Source organism: Emydura macquarii, unplaced genomic scaffold (genome assembly GCF_026122565.2).
Source record: "Emydura macquarii macquarii isolate MOO-44397 ecotype Brisbane River unplaced genomic scaffold, CSIRO-AGI_Emac_v2 contig_554, whole genome shotgun sequence".
Classification (NCBI taxonomy): Eukaryota; Metazoa; Chordata; order Testudines; family Chelidae; genus Emydura; species Emydura macquarii.
In genome coordinates, this window is record NW_027130691.1 from 2,879,649 (window position 1) to 2,899,931 (window position 20,283).

Consider the following 20,283-nt stretch of genomic DNA (forward strand, 5'->3'; position numbering starts at 1 on the left):
TCACCATTTATGTCATTTGTTTGCTTTTATCATTCCAGGCAGCATGGCCAGGAAGAAGGACTTGTTAGTTTCACTTTTCCTTCCAATCAGTTTTACTTTTGATGAGGATGAAATGAGGTGATAGCAGTCCTGGGATGACTGTGCAGATATGGCTTCTCCCAGGATAAATGAGGTGTTTCCAGATTCAGGTGAGCAGACACAAACTGAGCGGAGTGCTACTGCAGTAGTCATTTAATACATTGTGGTGAGCCTTCTGTCTTGATAAGCCTGCCTTGTGAGTGCGTAAGTAAATATTACATTCGCGGATTGTCAGGCAGTTGCCTCTGGTGATATACTTTAGGTTGCAAACACTGCAGGGGAAGATTTAATGCCAAACAGAACACCATTTCAACTGGAATTTTAAAAAGAAACAAACATGGATATTAGGTGTTATAAAGCCTTGTTTTTATAAATATCTAGTTTCTGACCCCAAATTGACTGGAGTTGTTGCCTTCTACGATCAAAAAATACATGTGAATGTTTTAGGCACCTACATTACAGCCTTGCACTCAGTGTGAGTTAGTAAGTCATGCTCTCTTGAATCTGACCTTACTGAAACAATTTCTTTAGCAGAAAATACTGAAATGGCTGAATTGCCTTCAATGTCTTGTGTGCAGAATAGAAGGGTTTCAGAGATGAGACAGTATTTAATGGGAACATAACTGTCAGCATGTTAACCTTTGGAACGGGAGATGTGGCTGCTATTAAAAGCATGCTGTCTGATGAGCAGAGCATTACAAAACTTCCACACGCTGACCATTAAGACCAGAGATCTGACAGGCCGTCAAGGAGATAGCTCTAATCTGTCTGGCAGTACCTCTGGGATGACTCCTATTGAATGCGATTTGGGCAATGCTCTGTTATTGTCAGCAGTTATCACTGATTAAGTGGAAGTGTTATTTGCACTGGAGGGTTAGGAATTTAATTTCTTTCAGACCTGGTTGAATAGTTAGAGTGGATGAGCAACAAGCTGTTAACAACAGCACTAGCGACAGTGGCAGACAGTGTTGTAGTGGGGGTGAACTCACAAAGATGAAAGCGAGCACAACCTGGTGTTCTCCACAAGCTGGCCCCAAATCATCTGGGGCCTGTATGAACCTGAAGAAATCCCACTGATTAAAATCAACAAGCTCTTACTGCCTCTAATAATCCCATATCTTGTTGAATTCTGCATTCGATGGAAGAACATACATAGGTTGATCATCATTATTAATCCCTTATAAGAGCTCGGGGTAATCGTATCACTGCTATGGAGGGCAGTACATGAGATGCACTGCCCTGTCTTTAGACAATAGGATATGGAAGCAAGTTTCTAAGCTTCTGCATCTCTACAAAGGCTGCAGAGATGGTTCTGATCACATTTTCTAACGGGGGGTAGTTTTTCCTGACATTGCCAAGCAAGGTTATAAGCCTAATGGACATAAGGTTGCAAACTAGATGTGTTTTTAAAAGTTTGTGTCCTCATCTCTGGTTGTCAGACACCAGAAATGTCTTAAGTCACTTAAATAATATTAATAATTTAGACTAATTCATTTGCATACAGGCCTGGCCAGTAAATTACAAAATTACTTTAAATTAGCTGCTTTTATATTATTACTACAAATCTCTTTTACATAATCCTGCCGGTTCTAGCTATAAAATACAACACAGATTTAGGAATAATCAGCAAGACGGGCACCCTGTTAAATGACCTGAATATGGCAAAACTGAACTACATGAACTTTTCACCTAGCTGATATAAATTCTCAGAGAGCACAGAGCACTCATACCGAAGACAGGATCATAGACTAGCAAACAGAATTCAACAAACCCCACAGACACAGTGTAATCATATTCCAACTTATCTTCTACTCCCACTTTATCGTCTGTTCACACTTCCCCTTGCTGACAGGTCCAAGTTCTTCATCTAGAAGTGGTAAGGAAGACAAAGGTCATGCAACTAGAAAACACAGGTGCTTGTAGATTGTAGGCAAATAATTCAAATGTAGCTAAATATCGCAGACAAGTCGTTGTATATAAATGTCACATACAAGTCATGAACTCTGAATGGCGGTGACATCAGAATTGCTTCATGGTTATTTCACAACAACTGGGCTGTGCCATCTCTGAATTTATCAAGAAAGATAAGGTGGCTGGGTGCATAGGAGAAAGATTTTACTTAAATACAATTCAAATAGTGGGAGCTCAGTTACACATCCTATAGTGAAAGTTGTTTAACAATGTAATCCCCTGTTTTCACATGCTCATAATTTACTGAAAAATGCCTACTGAGCTGGATTTTTCTATGATTGTTTTCTGCTCAAAGGGTGTTTTTTTGTTTTTAAATATTGAAGAAAACCCGGCATTAAAAAAAATACAGATAGTAATAGGCACCATTTTAAAAAGGAGGTAAAAAGTACAGAAATAGAAAGCCAGGTATATCCAGAGCTGGCATTTATAGTTTGCAAAATATATTCTGCATATGCAACTCAGCACAAAACATTTTTGTTTATTAATGTGTGCCTAATCACTGCATGCTTTAGCTGCATGTTAATAGACACCTGTCAGTCTAGAGGATTAATGCAGTTATTAATATTTATTATTTATACAGTGCTCAAAGTCTACATGACACTTTAAAGAAAGAGACAAGGAGTGAAATCCCAACTCTATTCAAATAAATGGGAGTTTTGTGATTGACTTCAATAAAGCCAGAATTTCACCCAAGGTCCCTGCCCTGATGATTTTACAGACTAAGGGCCTGAATCTATGAGGCTCTGAGGTGACCTTTGTGTGTGGTGAGGGTGCTCAGAACCTTGCAGGATTGGGTCCTAAATAAGCTTAAGCTCTTTCATAAGTGCATACTTGTAAATGTATGTTATTAGCCATTTGAACAGATATGCAACCCCAAATAAAATAGTTTAAAAGGTTCAGTGATCTGTAGGATTTGAGTTGTTTTAGGCACTTGTAGCTACCCTCAAGTACTTACTGTGCCTTAAAACCTTACACCTCTGTAAGGCTTTCAAGCAGTTTAAGTATTTATTGTGCTGTAAATATTTAAGGCAGTTTGAAGGTATCCTTTTCAGTATTTGAGTTAACGTAAGCACTTAGCCACCTTAAGGAATGGTTTTTTTCTAAAACCTAAGAAATTAAATACAAAATATTACACCAATTGCCTATGAATGCTGCAAAGTTAAAATCACAAAGAGTCAGAAAATACAGAAGTTCCGGTTCCAATAGCAATGTTAGCTTGGTTGTGATGCACATATGCAATTTTTGCACTTGTTTTGCAGGTTAAATGTCCCATTTGATGTCTTATTATGCATATACTGTAAAATGTATAACATAAATGTAAAACACAGGTGAGATGACAAGTTAATGGGGTGGTTGCAGCCTCCTTTGAATTTCTGACTTTAACTGGGCTGCCTTACCATTGCATTAACACAATTTTTTTATTTTTAGTTATATACAGGACTTTTTATGAAGTCGTACTTGAGACAAATCAGTGAAGATATATTCTTCAGCAAGTCGCTTCTCAAAGACACTGCAGTGATATCTATCTGATTCAGGCTTCTATCACTAACAAGTCTTATCTCTACACTGGTGCCAAGCTTAATGGGATTCATTTTAGTTACTACAATTTACTACATTTCCACCTTGTCTCTCTTCCCTGAGTTCCTTTTCCCCATGGACATATTTTGTTTCAGATGTACCATGAAGCCCAGCATGAATTTAGGGAAATAACTCTCTTTGCCCTTGGAAAAAGCACTGTGCATGCATTTAGCCCTCTGTGTGCAGGACTTTGGTTTGAATCTCTTTTTCCACCCTTTTGAAAGAGGGCTTCAAATTCACCATTTGCATGTCAAGTTTTTTAAGCCTGATCTAACAGGGACGGTGAGTTATGTTGTGCCAATTAAACCATCTGGTCTATATAAAAAATTTAGCTATATTAAATAATTAATGACAACTAGATTAGAATACCTCATTAAGGCCCGAGAAAGGAACCTGTGGAACAGGGCCAGTCAAGTATAAATAAAGAAAGAGGCTGAACAGCCAGTCAGTTTTCTCAGCATCTGTTGCTAGGATTATAGTTTGATTTATAGATACAATCGTCCAGATGATCACGTACAAACACATTTTTTAATTGCATTCAGTGCAGATGCTCCAGCACAATTCTGTCTAACGTGCCGCTATCCTGTGAAGCAGAACTGTAATTGGCAGATTGCAGATTTTCACAAATGGGGGAAACCAGCACAGTTGGAGGTTGTGGTATGGACAGGCACCAAGGGGCACAAAGTTCTCTCTCAAGCTACACACCGTAGTTCCTGGAACAAAAAGACATCAAAATATATTTGTCCCTGTCAGGCTGACCTTTTGCCAAGCAAACAGTGAAAGATATTTTGCTCCTGAGCCAGACTGGGATGTTATCTTAATCAGCTTAATGACCTAGCACAGGACTCTTGCCATGTAATGCCAGCATGTAAAAGATATATTTTGGGAGGGGAAAACAAATACAACGTTCAACCTTAATGCAATATATTAGACTTCAGGTTGTCAGTTTAACCACCACAAAACACATGGATCAGTCCCAGTTTTCACAGCCCTGGCCTGCAAACTATCTTTGAAAGACATTAGTGCCAGCTGTAATTAACTCAGCTCAGCCAAAGGGCGGGTAGGCCTTTGGCACTGCGCGGCGTTAATTTCAGAAGTGCAACTAGGCGGGTAAGCTGCCTGCTGAGGATAATGTGCAGTGTCGGTTTGGTCCACGGGGCACATCATGCATCACTAGTGCTGCCTCCGTGGGACCTACTGGGCACCTCTGCTGCGGAGTGTGCTGGGCTTTGTGATGCTGATTGGCTGGGGAGTGATAGGCCCTCCACCACTGGCGCAGGGGGACACGCCGGGTGCTGCGGCTGGCACTAGCATAGTGGGACACACCAGGGGCTGTGTCTGGCACTAACGTGGTGGAGTACTTGGGCAGAGCACGCTGGGCACAGAGGATGGCATGAGGGTGGGGTGCACCGGGGACTGGCATTAAAACATCATAATAGAGGCTCAAACTATACATGTGTGCCCCAAATAAAAAAAAAAACCCATTGAGGACCAACAGAAATGCCCCATGGCTAAACAACAGAGGGGGTGAGAGACAAAAAGGCATCCCTTAAAAACAGCACGTCAGACCCTGCTGAGGAAAACAGAACGGAGGATAAATGTTGGCAAATCCAGTGTAAAAGTATAACTAGGCAAAAAAGAACAACGAGCAAGACACAAAAACTAATAGCAAAACGTTTTTTAAGTACATGAGAAGCAGGCAGCCTGCCCAACCGTCAGTGGGGCTGCTGGACTGCAAGTGCTAAAGGAGCACTCAAGGAAGACAAAGCTGTTGCAGAGAAGCTGAATGAATTCTTTGCATCTGTCTTCACTGCAGAGAATGCGGGGGAGTTTCCCACACCTGAGTCATTCTTTTTCAGTGACAAAGCTGAGCAACTGTCCCAGACTGAAGTGTGGATACAGGAGGTTTTGGAGCAAATGGATACATTACAGCCACCAGGACCAGGTGGTGTTCACCAGAGCTGGTGTTAGCCCATTGGAAGCCTGGAGTATTTTTGCCTCCTCTCCTTCCCCCCACCCCGACCCCATACTAAAATAGGTACATTCTCATAATGGAGAGGCCCTTGAACTGCAGTTGCTTCGTCTGCCTATGCCCAGTGCTGGCTCTGGTGGTCACCCAAGAGTTCTGAAGGCACTCAAATATGAACTTGCAGAACGACTCACTGTGGTTTGCAACCTATGGCTTAAACCTCTCTCTGTACCTGATGACTGGTGGACAGCCAATGTAATGCTGATTTTCAAAGAAGGCCACAGAGGTGATCCTGGCAATTACAGACTTCTAACCCCAAGTTCAGCACCAGGCAAATTATCATAACAATGGCCGCACTTGAGGTCAGATGGATGGTCCATGGAGCGCCGTAGCCTGTCTCCTGACTGCGGCCAATGCCAAGTGCTTCAGCGGGAATGAACAAACAGGGCAAGTATCAGGTGCTGCACCCCGCCACCTAGCTGCTGCTGCAAGCGGTCGGTGGGTTAGGGACACCTAGATCATGGGGCTGCACCCCTGATCCTCTTGGCTGATAGCCACTGATGCACCTGTCCTCCACCACCTTCGCGCGCTCTGTCTCTAGCCCCCTTATACTTTTGGCCCTCACAACACCCCAGCAAGGAGTTCCCACTGTGCACTGGGGGAAAACAGGTGTTTGCAGCCTGCTGCCTCTTGCTGTCACCAGCTGCCCCCCCCACCCCGTGTTCTGTGGGGGCGGGGGCAAGCAGCACGTCCCAGCTCCTCGTCCGCGCGCCGCAGAGGGTGACGGGGAGGACGAGAGGCCTCGCGCGGCTGCGCGGCACGTGCGGCGCTGCTCTCACCCCGCAGAGGGCGCGCCGGGCCCGGGGAGGCGAGGCTGGGCCGAGCCAGTCTCCCTGAGTGGGCGTGTCCCGGCCCGCCGGGCCCCGCGAGGGGAAGGGCGGGGCTTGGGCGGAGCTAGCCCGCTGATTGGGCGGGTCAGGCCCGGCCCGCTGATTGGGCCCCGCCTCGCAGAGGCTCTTCCCCGCCCCGCCCCCCGCCGCGCTCAGTGACCGGCTCGGAGTCGCCCGCGCCCCGGCGGCGGCTGCGCTCGCGCTCCCGGCGCTTCCCCTCCCCCCCCTCCCGCCATGGCGCTGCTGCTGGAGCACGAGTTCCGGGTGGTGCCGGCCGACCGGGAGATCGAGACCGGCCCCTTCCTGGACGCCGTGACCCACCTGCCGCCCTTCTTCGGTGAGCGGCCGGGCCCCGGGGCGGGCCGGGCTCTGGGGCCGGGTCTGGGGCCGGGCAGCCCCGGGGGGCGGCGGGCTGAGGAGACGCGGGGCTGCGGCTGGGTCGGAGCCGCTGGCCCGCCCGGCTTCGGTGTCCGGAGAGCTGGGCCCGGCCGGGGGCTGGGGTTCCGCGGCCCCTTAATTCGGAGTCACTCGCGCTCCCGCTGGGCGCCGGCGGCAGGGTTCCGGGGCTGTTTTAAACCTGGGCCGGGCCGTGGGGGTCTTTAAAGCGGCACCGCTTGTGCGTCCCGTCCCCCTCCTCCCCCCCGCTGTGCTCCGGTGAAAGCCGCGCCGGGCCCCCGGTGCGGGTGGGATTATGTCTACACGGCTCCGGCTTGCCCCTCTCTGGACGGCAGCGCCTCCTGCAGGTGCCGTGCCCGCGCCGCTCGCAGCCTGGCCGTGCGGTGCGTGTCAGCCCTGGGCCGGGCGGAGGGTCTCTTCGAGAACAGAGAAGCGCCCCCCACACCCTGGGTCCGGCCAGCAGTTCGGGGCTATGGCCCAGCCCTTCGGAGAAGGCTTCCTCTCCTGGTCGTGGGGCCACGCCGACACAGGGCATGGTTTGACGGGGTTCTGTGTTCAGCGACACAGCTCTACAGCTGTATGTGGGGCTCTTTTCCTCCCCTGCATGCCCACAAACCTGGGCGACAGTTCAAGTGCCTGGAGGTGACCTGGTCTGTTTGGAAATGAATGGCACCAGGAGCCCCGTGTGGACGGGTTTCCCAGTGTTCCTGTCCGAAGCCTTCCCTTTCTGGGGTTTAAAACTCTGCTCCTGCGTTCTGACCTGAAACCAGCCCAGCCTGGGTCTGAAAAGCGGGGAGGGCTGCTTGTTTTCAAAAGCAAACAAGCTGTGGCTTGCGGTTCTGTTACAACCGCCTAAGAGGAGAGGCGCGGGCAGGTGTAATGTTAAGATGCTCTCTAAATTCGGACTCTTTGATCATGGCAAACTTCTCCCAGATCTCGATACAGCAGGAGCTGGCAGAGGAGACAGTTAAACAGAAGTCTCCCCCTTTAAAATTCAGCCTAATTAGCTGCCTTGGAATAAGGTAAGGTTTCAAGGGAGCATTTAAGGTTACACAGTGTGGTGAGTCCATGAGGGCTGTGTAGGGAAACTCGGCGCACTGGTGGGATGTCCAGAAAAGCATGGCTGGAAGAGACACAGGACAAGTGAAGGCTTGCCTGGCCCCAGGAAAGGGCATCACTGAAGCAGCAGCTTCCTTCCATAATGTCAATGTGCATCTCTAGGAAACAGGCATTTTCCTGTTCTGAGATTCCTGCTGCTTTTTCCCCCAAATCTATGACTAATACTCAGTCATCTTGTAAATGGACACAGTCCAACCAGAAGAACAGGCTCCCACACTCTGGCATTAAATATCCTGATGGAGCAGGGGAAAACTGCACCCCAGTTCTTCTGCCTCAGCTGGGGTTGGCAGCATCCCCCTGTAATGCATTTAAATGGGAGAACTTTGCCCAGTCCTCAGGAATTGGCCTTCTAAATCCTGTCCTAGAAGAAAACATGCTCCGCAGGCATAAAGTCTGCTTGCCTGGCATGTAGCATGGTGATGGGACAATACATTGTTTACTTGCCCATCAACAAAACTTTCTTGCCCAGAGGAGTTGACAAGTAGAGCGCAAGGCTTGATGCAGGATTTATGGATGAAGTGCTATGGCCTGTGTTACACAGGAGGTCAGACTGATGATCATAATGGTCTCTCCCTTTTGGTGTTAAAATGTAATTAAAATGTTGCTCTGCTTCCTGAGACAGACTTTCAGTTCCAACAAGATCTGGGGATGGGGCTGTTTGTGAGTGGGAAGAGAATGCAGTTTGTTAGCAGGCAAGTTACTGGATCAGTCCTGCTCAGTGGTTGGGGTACAAGAATTGTTATCATTTCAGGGCTGAAGTCTGCAGTTCAGTTCTAATGAGGAGGGGACACTTGTCAGGACTTGGCTGGTAAGTGAGCATTGAACTAAGCAGGGAGGTTTAAAGTAAAACCCCACTCTTCACACCCTCAGGACAGGGTTGTAGTTAAAGCAGAAGAGGCTTAAGGTTTATTGCAGTTGCAGGAAAGGAGCTAGAGACCTGGCACAGGCTGTCCTCCTGCCTAAGGTTTAAGGCTTTTTAATCCCCTCACTCCTTTTCTGCATTCAGAAGGCAGGTTCATCTTTGACAATAGTCATTGTCTTGAACGCCTGCTAAGAATTCATGTAAGGTGTGGGTACTGTGGATTTTAACGTTCGTGGATTCCTGGTAGATACTTCCTCTGATCGTTTGAGTCTCAAGCAGTGATGAGATTTAAACTTCATACCTTGGGTACATCTGCCTTCTAAAGGTTTGTCCTTTCACCCCACACAGAGAGGTGAACTCTGCTTCTATGTGCTGTCCTAGAATAGGTCATGGGGCATCTCTTCCTGGATGGTCTCTGGTGACTGTTTCGTCTTCTCTTCCTTTCATCACTCTCTATCCCGTTTCTTTCCCTAACCTGAGTTCTCGACCCCACCCCAATTCTCACTATTGCACTTCCTGTAAATCTTTCCCTCCTTCCCACCTATGTGCACACAATGTTTAGCAATTGTACCCCACACCTAAAAGCCGGAGGATTAAACCTACTAGCCAAAGATACTGACTGGGGCAACACCCAGGTGAGAAACCAGTTTCTGTGCCCCCCTTCCCTTCATGGGCTATTTGCAAAGAGGAGGATGTTGGGATTCCAATGGAAGTGTTGGCCCTCCCCCAGCCTCCTGGCTTTTGCAGTGGAGAGGGGTCTGCGACACTGTCCTCCAAACTCAACTTTTGATCCATTTTCCCAATGGATATCTCCAGTGCCTGCCTCTGCTGTCACAGTAATTCCCACACGTTTTAATTAAGGCGACCCACCAACTGCATTTTGTCTTCCCCTGCTCTTCTCAGTCCTCCAATGCCCTCCTCTTCCCTCCCCAAACCTCTTGCTCGGCTCCCTGCCCCCTCTCCCAGCCCCTGCCCCCTCTCCCAGCCCCTGCCCCCTCTCCCAGCCCCTGCCCCCTCTCCCAGCCCCTGCCCCCTCTCCCAGCCCCTGCCCCCTCCTGTCTCCCTGGCTGCTAACTGTCCACTTGTTGGCTCCAGCTGCTTCCCCTGTGCTGTGGCTGCCTGGATCCCACTTCTCACCCTGCTGCCCTGGCCCAGCAGCAATGAGAGTGCAGGATGGTGGGAGAGGGAGTGCTTCCGAGGCATGTGTGGGGTGTGGGGAGTGACGTGGGTGGGCAGTGACATGCAATCCACCTACACCCTTCCTGTGACCCGTCATTTAGGGAATACCGACCGCCTCTCCAGCAGCAGTGAGGAAGCTGACTTCATTCTGTTAGTTTCGTTGCTGCTGGGAAGGTTGTGACTAGCAGCAATACAAGTGACAAGGCATAGTTCAGTTTTCAATCTCAGTTTTCAACCTCCGAACGAAAGCCCATCTGAGCTCCCTGGCTATGCTGAACACTTTGCACAGAGACGGCTTGAAATTCTTGCTAAGCGTGAGGCACCTCTGGCCTGTAGTCAAGTTGGCAACCCTTAGAGGGAGAATCCTTTTCCAAGGTGGAGCTGGAACCTCTGATCATACAAAACCTGCTTCGGCTTGGTGTGGGGAGGGTCTAGAACAGTCTGTGTAAAGGGCAACTCTGTGTCAAAAGTGACAGTGTAAACAGACAGTAGAGGTTCCATGCCTGTCTCCGTGACTATTTGATTTCTCAAGGGAAAAGCTGTTTTTCTTCTGGCAGCCTCACAAAATTTGCTTACGATCAGTGTGTTGAAGGCAGAATTTGGCACTGAAACTGGAGCCAACTTAACAGTTCTGTTTGTGAGCCGGAATAGAATCTAGCACGATTTCCCGCATGTATCTGGGGTGAAAAAAACAGTAACTTTGTTCAAATAAAAGTGTGACTCTGAATTCCCATGGGGAGCAGCAGATCTGTTGAACACTTTTTTTTTTTTTTTTTTTTTTTTTAAACTATGTTGCTCTTACATTCCCAGCAGAGTGTTAGAAATGCTGTGCATTAAAACCTCCCTAAAGTACCTGGCACTCCCATCCTTGCTATGGGCTCGGGGAGTGCTCATGTGTGAGATGCAAAGCTTTTTACAAAGGGATCATCCCACACAATGTCTGTCTGACTTGATCATGTTGTAATGCCGTGACTGATGGGGTTGTCACTGGACAACTCCCGCAGTGAAAGGTTAATTAGCAAAGACCACATCCAACTGGCTGAACTACTGTGTTGAAAAACTGCTGAAGCAGGCAGTTCAAATTCCCTTGAGTCAAACTGGCCACTGTAAGACCCACCTGGGCTAGCCCAACCACATCAAAGAGGGAGCTGAGCCACAACAAGAAACCTTGGATAAATCACAGTAGCCTGGAAAATCAGGGGAGGTGCCAGGGATGGAACCCAGACTGGAGTCCAGTCCTTTAACCACAAGACTGCTGTCTGTGTTCTGTTCCCCTCATTCCCTAGGCCACTGCAAACTCCTCTTCCATGCAGTGATCTTTACAGTACTTCATAGCCTCTGTCCCTCCATAACCCCAAAGATTGGCTGAGTTCTTATTGCACTGTCCAAATCATGCTGGGGGAGTACTTTTAGACTACTGTTGTGGGGAGGGCAGCTTGAGAGATGAGATCTCGGCCAAATGTGAGAGTGATTTGCATGTATTGCCACTTCCAGAAACTTCTCTATTTCCCAGGATTCTTTTCCTTGAGCCTTCCCCAGTCTGTCAGCAACCCTTAAACTCTGCATCAGGCAACCAGGTAATCTTGGCGATGTCTTAGAAACAGGATTTCTGAAGAGACGTTTTATTACACCGCAGCCTTGGTGCAAACCAGGTGGTGGTGTGTTAGGGTAGTAGTATCCAAAGTAGTATCCAAAGTAAACTGTGTTATAAACACATGACAGAGCCACAAGTGGAGACATTAGTAGCTGCCACCTTCATGAATTCCTGTCATGCTTGTCTTCTGTAACCACTGACTCATCTGTAGAGTAATTTAAGGGCTTGTTTACACTTGAAAGTTAGTTTGGATTACAGTAGGGTGTGGATTTAAAGTGCAATATCTCTTTGGGAATAAGTTGTGTGTAAACCAGCCCTAAAAATCCTGATTTGTATTAGGCCACAGTGAATAGCATTGGGATATTTCAACACCGTGGACGTTCTGCTGTTACATTGTGAGCACATCGAGTGTCTAGTATAGTTCGAGCAGGAAACAGTACTGATTATCCCACTCACCTTCCGGTTTATCACCAGCTTCTCAAGGATTTCTTTGTGGGGTGAAATAGGAACGGGGCACTTCACTGTCAATGGATAGAAGCTGCTAGGGTGAGGCAGCTAGCCTGAGCCAATATGCTGGGTTCTGGAGTGATACAGAGCAGAAGGAAACTGAGTAACTGGGCTAAAACTGGTAAAACAGGAATGTGAAAGGCAGAGCAGCTGTGTTCACAAGACAGGGTCTGTGCCACAGGCGGCTGCAGTAGGCACCTTTTTGATCTTGTAGGAGCAAGAAACAGCTTGTGGCCTATGCTCTGAGACTGCTCCTACACCCGCATGTTTTAGGCAGAACTTAATGGTTGAGTTAACTTTTTCCTATTAAAGTTGGTACAAGCTAATAACATAGTTTTAAAGCTAATGGATGTTAACTGGAAGTGGAATAAATCTGAAAGACTTTGGCTCAGCAGGCCACTCATAATTGCTAAAAGAATACTGCTATAAAAATGGAAATCCAAAAAGTGATCCGCAACTGAAGGTTAGAGAAGAGACCACGTAAACTTGGCCACCATGGAAAGAAATGTATAATGTAACAGAAATACCCAAGAAAAAGTCTGCGATACGGGATGCTGTCCTGGAAATATCTGAATGATCCTATTAAATGAATGCCCCACTGTTTGCCCCACCTTTGAATTTTCTTCAGTTCTTTCTTATTCTAATAACTGTTTTTTTCCCTTCAGCTTCTCTGTATGTAAAATAAGAAGGCAGAATAAGATTTAAAAATAGCTGGATTTTTACAAACAAATTGTAAACTCTGTAATTGATTCATGTTCTGTATAATCAAATGTTTCAAGTATAGGTAAGGTTAGGTAGCAAAGGGTTACTATATCATGAAACTTACGTATAGTGGGATTTTTTTTGGGGGGGGGGGGCGGGCGGAGTTTTCTGTGTATGTATTTATGGAAAAATTTCATAAGTTAATGGGGGGGTGACAGACTGCTTTCCAACACACCAACAGTGCCCGCAAACTGTTGTCATCCTCCCCCGGGATGGCTGCTCCTTTGGTTGATTGGGATCTCATGTTGGCTGTTTGGTGGTGGCTCCCTTCTGGGCAGGCCTGGGCCCTTTCCCCGAAGTGGAATGGGCTGCAGGGAGCCAGAGAAGGTGGTTTAGCAAACTGGTTTAGGTGGGCAAAGTGCCACTTCTGCCGTTCAGTGGATCGGAGTCCAGTATTCCTTCTCAGCTCAGCCCTCTTGTGGACCTTGCTGCTGCTTTGGGTCCTGCCAGGCTCATGTTCCTTCTCTCATCCTGTCCTCCCTTGGCTTTCCTGATTTCCTCTTGGTTCTCCTTCCCGTTTGGCTGGTTCCTAGAGGGGATGGTCCTCCGCTCTCCATCTTCTCACTCTGCACCCTCTACAGGAGCTCACTTGTACAGTCCCGGCTACTGTCCTGATGCTGAAGGCTCAGGATATGCCTCTGCTTCTGACCCGTCCCGCTCCGGCCAGCCCTGCACCTCGCCCTGTCTGATATCTTCTGGGCCTCTGGCTTTCAGCTTAAATTTAGCATGGCCAAAGCCGTTCTCGTGACCTCTCTTTTTCTGTGTCCATGTAGCAGTCCAGCACAATGATGCCCTAAGGCTGACTGGGGCCTCTGGGTGCTACGGTAATGTCTGTAATCAGTCAGACTGCTCTCCCAGCAGCGTGCTGTGGATGCAGGAAGGGTCAGTAGTTTGTCCAGTGGAAATAACTACCCAGTTCACTTGTCTAGAGTGGATGTGCCTGGCGGTCCCAGGCTGCTGGCTACTAGGATTTGCATGGATTGTTAGGCATTTCCATTCACAGAATCCATCCATGGGGGTGTCATGAAATGTAACTTTTTTTTTTCTAAGCAGACTGCCCCAACCCCTGCAGAGAAATCTCAGTGGGGAGTGTGGTATGTGAGGCACCCTGCCAGTGTATGTGGGGATTACACTGTATTGGGGTGCCCCAGGCGCTGGGCTGTGGGCATGATGTGTGCATAGAGTAAAGGGCTGATGATCTTCAGTGGCAAATCCAGAGGGCTGATTCCGCTGCCTCTCCATATCCTGATGTCAGGACTTGCTGTTCTCGGGCCACGTCCATCTCTCATTGTACAGGTGGAATCTGTAGCTCTTTTAAATGTCCTCGTCCGACAATAGCTAGTGTTCTGTTCCAGGAGCTGCTAACAGTGGTTGTGCTCCTGACAATGTCTGCTATTGTGGTAGAATTGCATGACAAAAGTCCACCAAAGCAGAGTATAAAACTGGATAATGGCTGCCTTGATTGCCAACTGCTATCAATGACTTGTTATACTTTTTAATTAGATGCATTGATTTTACTGAAACATTTTGTTAGAACTCCATAAATAACAGTACAGTAAAATAAACACCCTTCAAGTTATGTGAAGAAGTAAGACAGCATGAAAATGGTTCCCAAATGTCAGTGGTACCAGCCCTCGTGGCTCTCTGAATTAGGGGTCTGGCTTCTAGTGCTCTGCTGCGTGCTGGCCTTCTTAGTAATTCTTCAGTTTAGGTGAGATGTTCCTGAGAGCCAGCAGTGCTGGTGTGAAATTTGGTGCAAGCATGTCATGGTCCTTTCCCATCTCTGTATGTAACTCTCTCCGGAGGTCTGGCCGAAGCACAGGAAAGTAAAGTTTCAGGCTCAGTAAAGTGAATTGGGTGGAAGTGAGGTCAAGACCAGTGCAGGCACGGCCTGGGCAGCAACGGTGCCGAGTCTCCGCTCTCATCATTGTCAGCGTGTTTCTGCCCTGGCCCGATGGGAGCTGGTATGGTTGAGAGGAATCTCATTCAACTTTTGGCGCCTGTGAGACTGCTGGCCAAGGGCAAACTGTGGAGCTAGGGTTTTTCTACCTTGTGTGCTTGTCCAAGTGAGACTCGCCCAGCCCCAACTCCTGGACAGTTTCAACCCAATCCAGATTCAGGCCTGTGATCTAGAGGTGAAGGCTCCATATCCCTTAGAGGCTCTCCTGGATCGAAACATCATTGCCAGCCCATGGGCAAGTAGGGGCCAGGATTTCAGGGGATCGGGGAAATGTTATACACCAACTCAAACAGGGTAACTAACAGTAGGTGGCGCTGCCCTTCAGTTAACCAGCCTTGATTAAAAATAAGGTTCACAGCCACGTAAGGGGGGAAGTAATCGGAATCATTGCTCTAAACAAAAAAAAAAAGTGGTGCACCTTACCTCTGGGTCACTAATGCTTGAGCTAACACAAGGGAAGGACACAATGAAGACCGCACTTCAGTTTCATAATGAGGTAACTAAGCGTAGTCAGCGCTAGACCCTCGCCTGGGGTTGAATTCAAATCGAAGTACCTGGTCTTCCCTGTGTTCTTCCCTCGGGATAGTTCATGCCTAAATCCTTCCCTTTGAGCAGTGAGGACAAGAACATAGACTATAAAAGCCTGTGGGATGGGAAGTCAGATTCCTCAGTAAAGGAAGAGGTTCAAATTGGGACACATGTAAGCTTGCTAAATAGTTGGAGAGGCAGAGTGAAAACGAAAGTGATGTGGTAATACAGCATTACCAAGCTGGCCACCTTGAGAGTGTTTTGACCTTAAGCAAACCTGTCTTGCTCACTGCACTGGTAAATGGGTGGTACTGACTGGTAGGGTCTGAATTGGCTTGTCTCTGAAATACTGATATAAGCACACAGACTGCTTGTGATTTTTTTTTTTTGCCCTGCGTATGGTTATTTATTCACTTCACTGGACACCCTCTTTCTAACTCAGCTGTTTCTAGACAGACCACGCTTTTTTCAGCCTGGCTTTTTTGTACCTGTGAAATGTTCCGGATCTGTTGCCTTTTGACTGTAGTTCAAAGGTAGCTAGTTGGATGCCCTGACTCAGGGATCTGCTCTGTTATAAACCGGCTCTTTCTGTTGCCCTTCCTGACACAAGCTTTTTTTTTTTTCTCTCCATAGATTGCCTCGGGGCACCGATAGTGTATTCACCAGTCAAAGCAGATCTAGCTGGAAATATCAAGGTAGGAAGGAGATCTCAGATTCTTCAAGACCCGTATTCTGGTGGTACTTGCATTAAGTCTTCAAATGTGAATGCACAAGGCTACAATAGCTGTAATAACTGATGTGTTGTGCTGTGCTAGGGAGACTTGAATATGGTGAACTCCTCCCATGTGAAACTGTCAAAATGAACAGCTGTTGGAGATGGGAAAGAGGATGGCACTGAGTTTAACACAGCTTCAAGAAGAAGAGCAGTCAGAGCAGCTTGTTGCTTCCTGTCTCCCCCCCCAAGCCATCTGTATAGGTTTCTTTCCACTGGATTACCTGTGTGTTGGCTGGCCTCTTTTCAGTTAGTTGCTTCTGCGTGAAGTCCCACACAGTCCCTAAAGTGGTGAACACCAGGACCAAAGTTGGCATGAGAGAACCAGGCTAACGTCTTCAGCAGATCTTGGAAGTATTTTGTTCCTTACCACTGCAGTCCTAAAACGAGAGTTCTTCCTGAAGGAGCCTGAACTTCTGCAGCTCTGTGGATTTGGGTTTCCAGCGAATGTGCTTCTTGGCTAGTTGATTGCTGAATCCCCCATTTACACAGCTGTGATGCTATAATAAATGCTAAACACCCTGAGTTTGGATAAATACTTGGACCATTTTCCCTCCTTCTGCAATGCTGCTGTGCATTGCTGAGCTGCCTGTAATGGGAGCAGAGAGGTCATTGCTCATAACGTTGTGTATTTTAATTGCAAATGTACTCACTCTTCTCTTGCACTGTGGACAACTTTCAGGCAAAGCTCTGAATTTTCTTTTGGTTGATTTCAGAAAATCCGAGCAGTTTATGAATCCAATCCTACCAAGTTCAAAACACTAAAGAACATTTTGGAAGTGGAAAAGGAAATGTATGGAGCAGCATGGCCAAAAGCTGGTGCGACATTGGCGCTAATGTGGCTGAAAAGGTGAAATGTGGATTCTGCATCTGTGGTACACTTGTGGGTGTATCTCTTGCTCCTTAGACTTGTATGCCAAATGCTGATTCCAGGACAGAGAATGAAGTCGCTCTTTGTGTTTCCAGCTTAGTTAAAATGCCATTGCTATTAATTTGTGTCCCCCTTCAGTATGTCTTTCACCTGGTAAAACAATGCCTCTTCCCTAGAGTAAAGTATACTCTACAGGTGAATGTGGCGGTGCCTCTCTGGGTGCATGCTGTTCTGTCTAGTGCAGCACAAACAAAGGCTGGGTGTGGCTAATAGGTTTGCTGTGGGGCGGGCAAAGTGGGGGGCGGTTGGATCACAAACCATCCCAAGCAGAAATATACCACTAGCTCAGTAGAGCATAGCAAGTCTAGCTGGTCTTACGTAGGGCTTCAGTGGAGTTATTTCAGTTTTCCCTCTGGCAGGTCAGGCTAGCACTGTCCCTCTGGTTCATCTCCAGCCCACGAAATTCCATTCTCTGGGTGACCCCAATACCTAATCAAAAAGAAAGGAATGTGGCTCGGGTCTTGAGTGACCTGAACTTGGCCTAGGCCATGTGAGCTCCCTGACCGGAGAGGGCCATGTGAAAACCCTGGTGCAAGAAATCCAGAGTCCCGGGGTTGGTTGGCCAGTGGTCGGGGTCACAGACTGTTAACCTCCATCAGGGAGACGTTTGGAGACTGATAATGTGGGTGACGCTTTCAGGGAGTTGCCAGGCTGGCAGGTGCTGTTTACCTCCTAACCTCACCTGAGGGATGGTAGGTGAACTGTGCGATGCTTGATCAGCAGTTGTCTGGTGCCAACCTCTCACAGGGTTGTTCTGTGCTCTCTCTATTCACTCAGAGGCCTGAAGTTCATTCAAGTTATCCTGCAGAGCATTTCGGATGGCGAGAGGGATGAGGAAAACCCAAACCTCATCCGAGTCAATGCAATGAAAGCCTATGAAATAGCCCTGAAGAAGTATCATGGCTGGATGCTGCAGAAGCTCTTTTCAGTGAGTCCTTGTCTCAAAAGGGGGTGGGGAGGGGGAGTCACAGGACTGACTTGAAGGGTGTAGCCCCTATATCAGAGCTTCGAGGTGGAGGCTGCTGGGAGTTGGTCCCTAGGTAGTCTGTAAACACCTTTCAGTCTCTCCTGCATAAGGATTGTGGGATTGGGCTTTGATCTGCTCCTCCTAGGCTTGGGGAGCCATGATTTTCCAAAGTGTCTCGGGATTTGGGAGCCCACCTAGACGCTATAGAGGAACCTGACTTCTCGGACAGTGCAGAGCTCCTGCCCTCTGAAAACCTGGCCCCTGTGAAGTGATGCTGGTTGAGCCTCTTGGTCACTAGTCACTCCTGGAAATCCTGGCCACTGGGTGCTATGCCCGAGGCCCCTGCAGGAGACGTGGGGCTCTGGGCCAGTACGCTGATCCCAAGGAGATGCTCAATTTTGAGTAGCCAGTGCGCTTACATCATAGACACGTGCCACAGCAAATTCTGTCTGGAAGATTGATCAGATGATGCGCTTGTAAGAACTAACTTAAATGCTTTGGTGCAGAGCCAGGGATTGTTCTGCTCTGTGCGTGGGGGCTCTTGGGTGTGTGGGCTGGGCCCTAAGGGTGCTGCCAATGGGAGCCTGGGAAGGGCAGGGGAAGTTGGTGGTGACTGAAAACTGGCAGGCAAAACAGAATGGTGAATTCAGAGGGCAGTGTCTATGGCAGAGGGCAGGGGATGGGGATGCTGATTTAATCGTCTGTACTGAGGGTTTCTTCAGTAAACTAAGCAAGTTGGAAGGAAACTATAAGTTTACATCTGTGTTTGCTTAAGACATGCTGACCTGATGCTTAGAGGTGCTGAGTCCCCTGCAGCTTCTAGGGTGCGTCCAGCCCAAGATAGGTGCTAGTTTTATCTTCGGTTTCTTGTACAAACCGTTGGTACAAGAAACCAGTGTGAACTCTGAAGCAAACTGGGTGTCCTGCCTACCTCTGTTTCACTACAAGTTCTTTCCCCCACTTAGGGATCAGTCTATGCTCTTCCATACAAGTCGGATCTGATGAAGGCTCTTGAGAAGGGAAAGGAAGTGAACGAGGAGGAGACTCTAGAGAAGATCCACCAGTTCCTAACAAAAGCCACTCCTGTGCTGGATGCGATTTATGACATGTACACAAAAATGAATGCAGAACTGAACTACAAAGCTTAAAGTTTGCACAGGACTCCTATCACCACGTATAAAGTACACATTACCTTTGCCCTAAAATGGGAACTCTTTATCACTGAGCACTGGGGCTGTTCCTGTTCATCCAGTGACTTTGATTCTTGGCCTGGATATGCAGGGGATAGCCCGTTTTTTAAATAGTTCTCTATAGAAACAGAGCAAAAAAATGATTGCATCTGAAATCTTGAAACTTGAAACACATTTTTACCATGGGAGAGCAATAAAACTTTCTATTCTTTTTTACTTAATGGATTCCTTTAAAACATGGCTGGGGGAATGAGGTATAACTGACAATAATACTTAGCTTCTGCTTTTTTCTGGCTTTGCCAGAAGAGTGTATTTTACAAAGATATTAGTGTATATTTTGGATTGCCTGTATATTTAGATATCATGATGAGTTTGTACTACAATTGCTGCAATTACCTGAGATGTACTGTGTTGAAAATAGTGGTGTTAGTGCAATCAAGCTGTGTTACTCACATTATGAGTGACTAAGAGAAGCTTCCAAAATAATGCCAGAAATTTGCAAGAAAATAAGGCTTCAATGATTTTCCTGAGTCACGTTTTAATCTTGTAGGATTGAGTTTTCTTCTGTGTGTGAATGGTTTCTTCAGCATAACTATTCCTTCAGGGACAGTTACTCTGAATTGTAACTTATGTGTATCCATTTCAAAACATTTTGCTGCAGAGACACAAGTTGCCTTAATCGTGGTTTATGGCACAACCAAGCCTTATGTGAGGACTATGGGGTGCAGAGAGAGAACTCAAATAAATGCTAAAAATGAAACATCCTGTCTTTGAAATTTTCTTTTGATGTCCTCTCTTACTAGAAAAATTCTTTCTCCTGTGGTGTTGGGGCCATATGTAGAGACATGTCTCCTTAACCCTTGTGTTCTCTTAAATTTCACGTGGAGCATCTCTTCAGTAACGGGAAGCATCCCTCTACAAACATCTGGAGTCCTAGGTGTGCGGTTAGGTAATTCTAGTAGCTAAATTACCTACAGGCCTATTTCAGATGCAGAGTCCTTGTATCTCACCAGCAGATAGGGCTATTTAA

The 20,283-nt window shown here is 47.3% G+C and overlaps 1 protein-coding gene across 1 annotated transcript; it reads left to right on the forward strand.

Moving 5' to 3' along the window:
- The first annotated feature begins 6,691 nt into the window (after window positions 1-6,691).
- GLTP (glycolipid transfer protein) lies at window positions 6,692-20,013 on the forward strand. Its single transcript, XM_067539447.1, has 5 exons — window positions 6,692-6,823; window positions 16,027-16,088; window positions 16,882-17,015; window positions 17,874-18,024; window positions 19,029-20,013. The coding sequence occupies exons 1-5, from the start codon at window positions 6,721-6,723 to the stop codon at window positions 19,209-19,211; spliced, it is 633 nt and encodes a 210-aa protein (XP_067395548.1). The 5' UTR covers window positions 6,692-6,720; the 3' UTR covers window positions 19,212-20,013.
- Window positions 20,014-20,283: the final 270 nt, after the last annotated feature.

Bases quoted from the DNA above. Each gene is read 5' to 3' on its own strand.
- GLTP (XM_067539447.1), top strand. From the start codon at position 6,721: ATGGCGCTGCTGCTGGAGCACGAGTTCCGGGTGGTGCCGGCCGACCGG. The intron at 16,089-16,881 runs GTAGGAAGGAGA...GGTTGATTTCAG, and splicing joins ATCTAGCTGGAAATATCAAG to AAAATCCGAGCAGTTTATGA. The intron at 18,025-19,028 runs GTGAGTCCTTGT...TCCCCCACTTAG, and splicing joins TGCTGCAGAAGCTCTTTTCA to GGATCAGTCTATGCTCTTCC.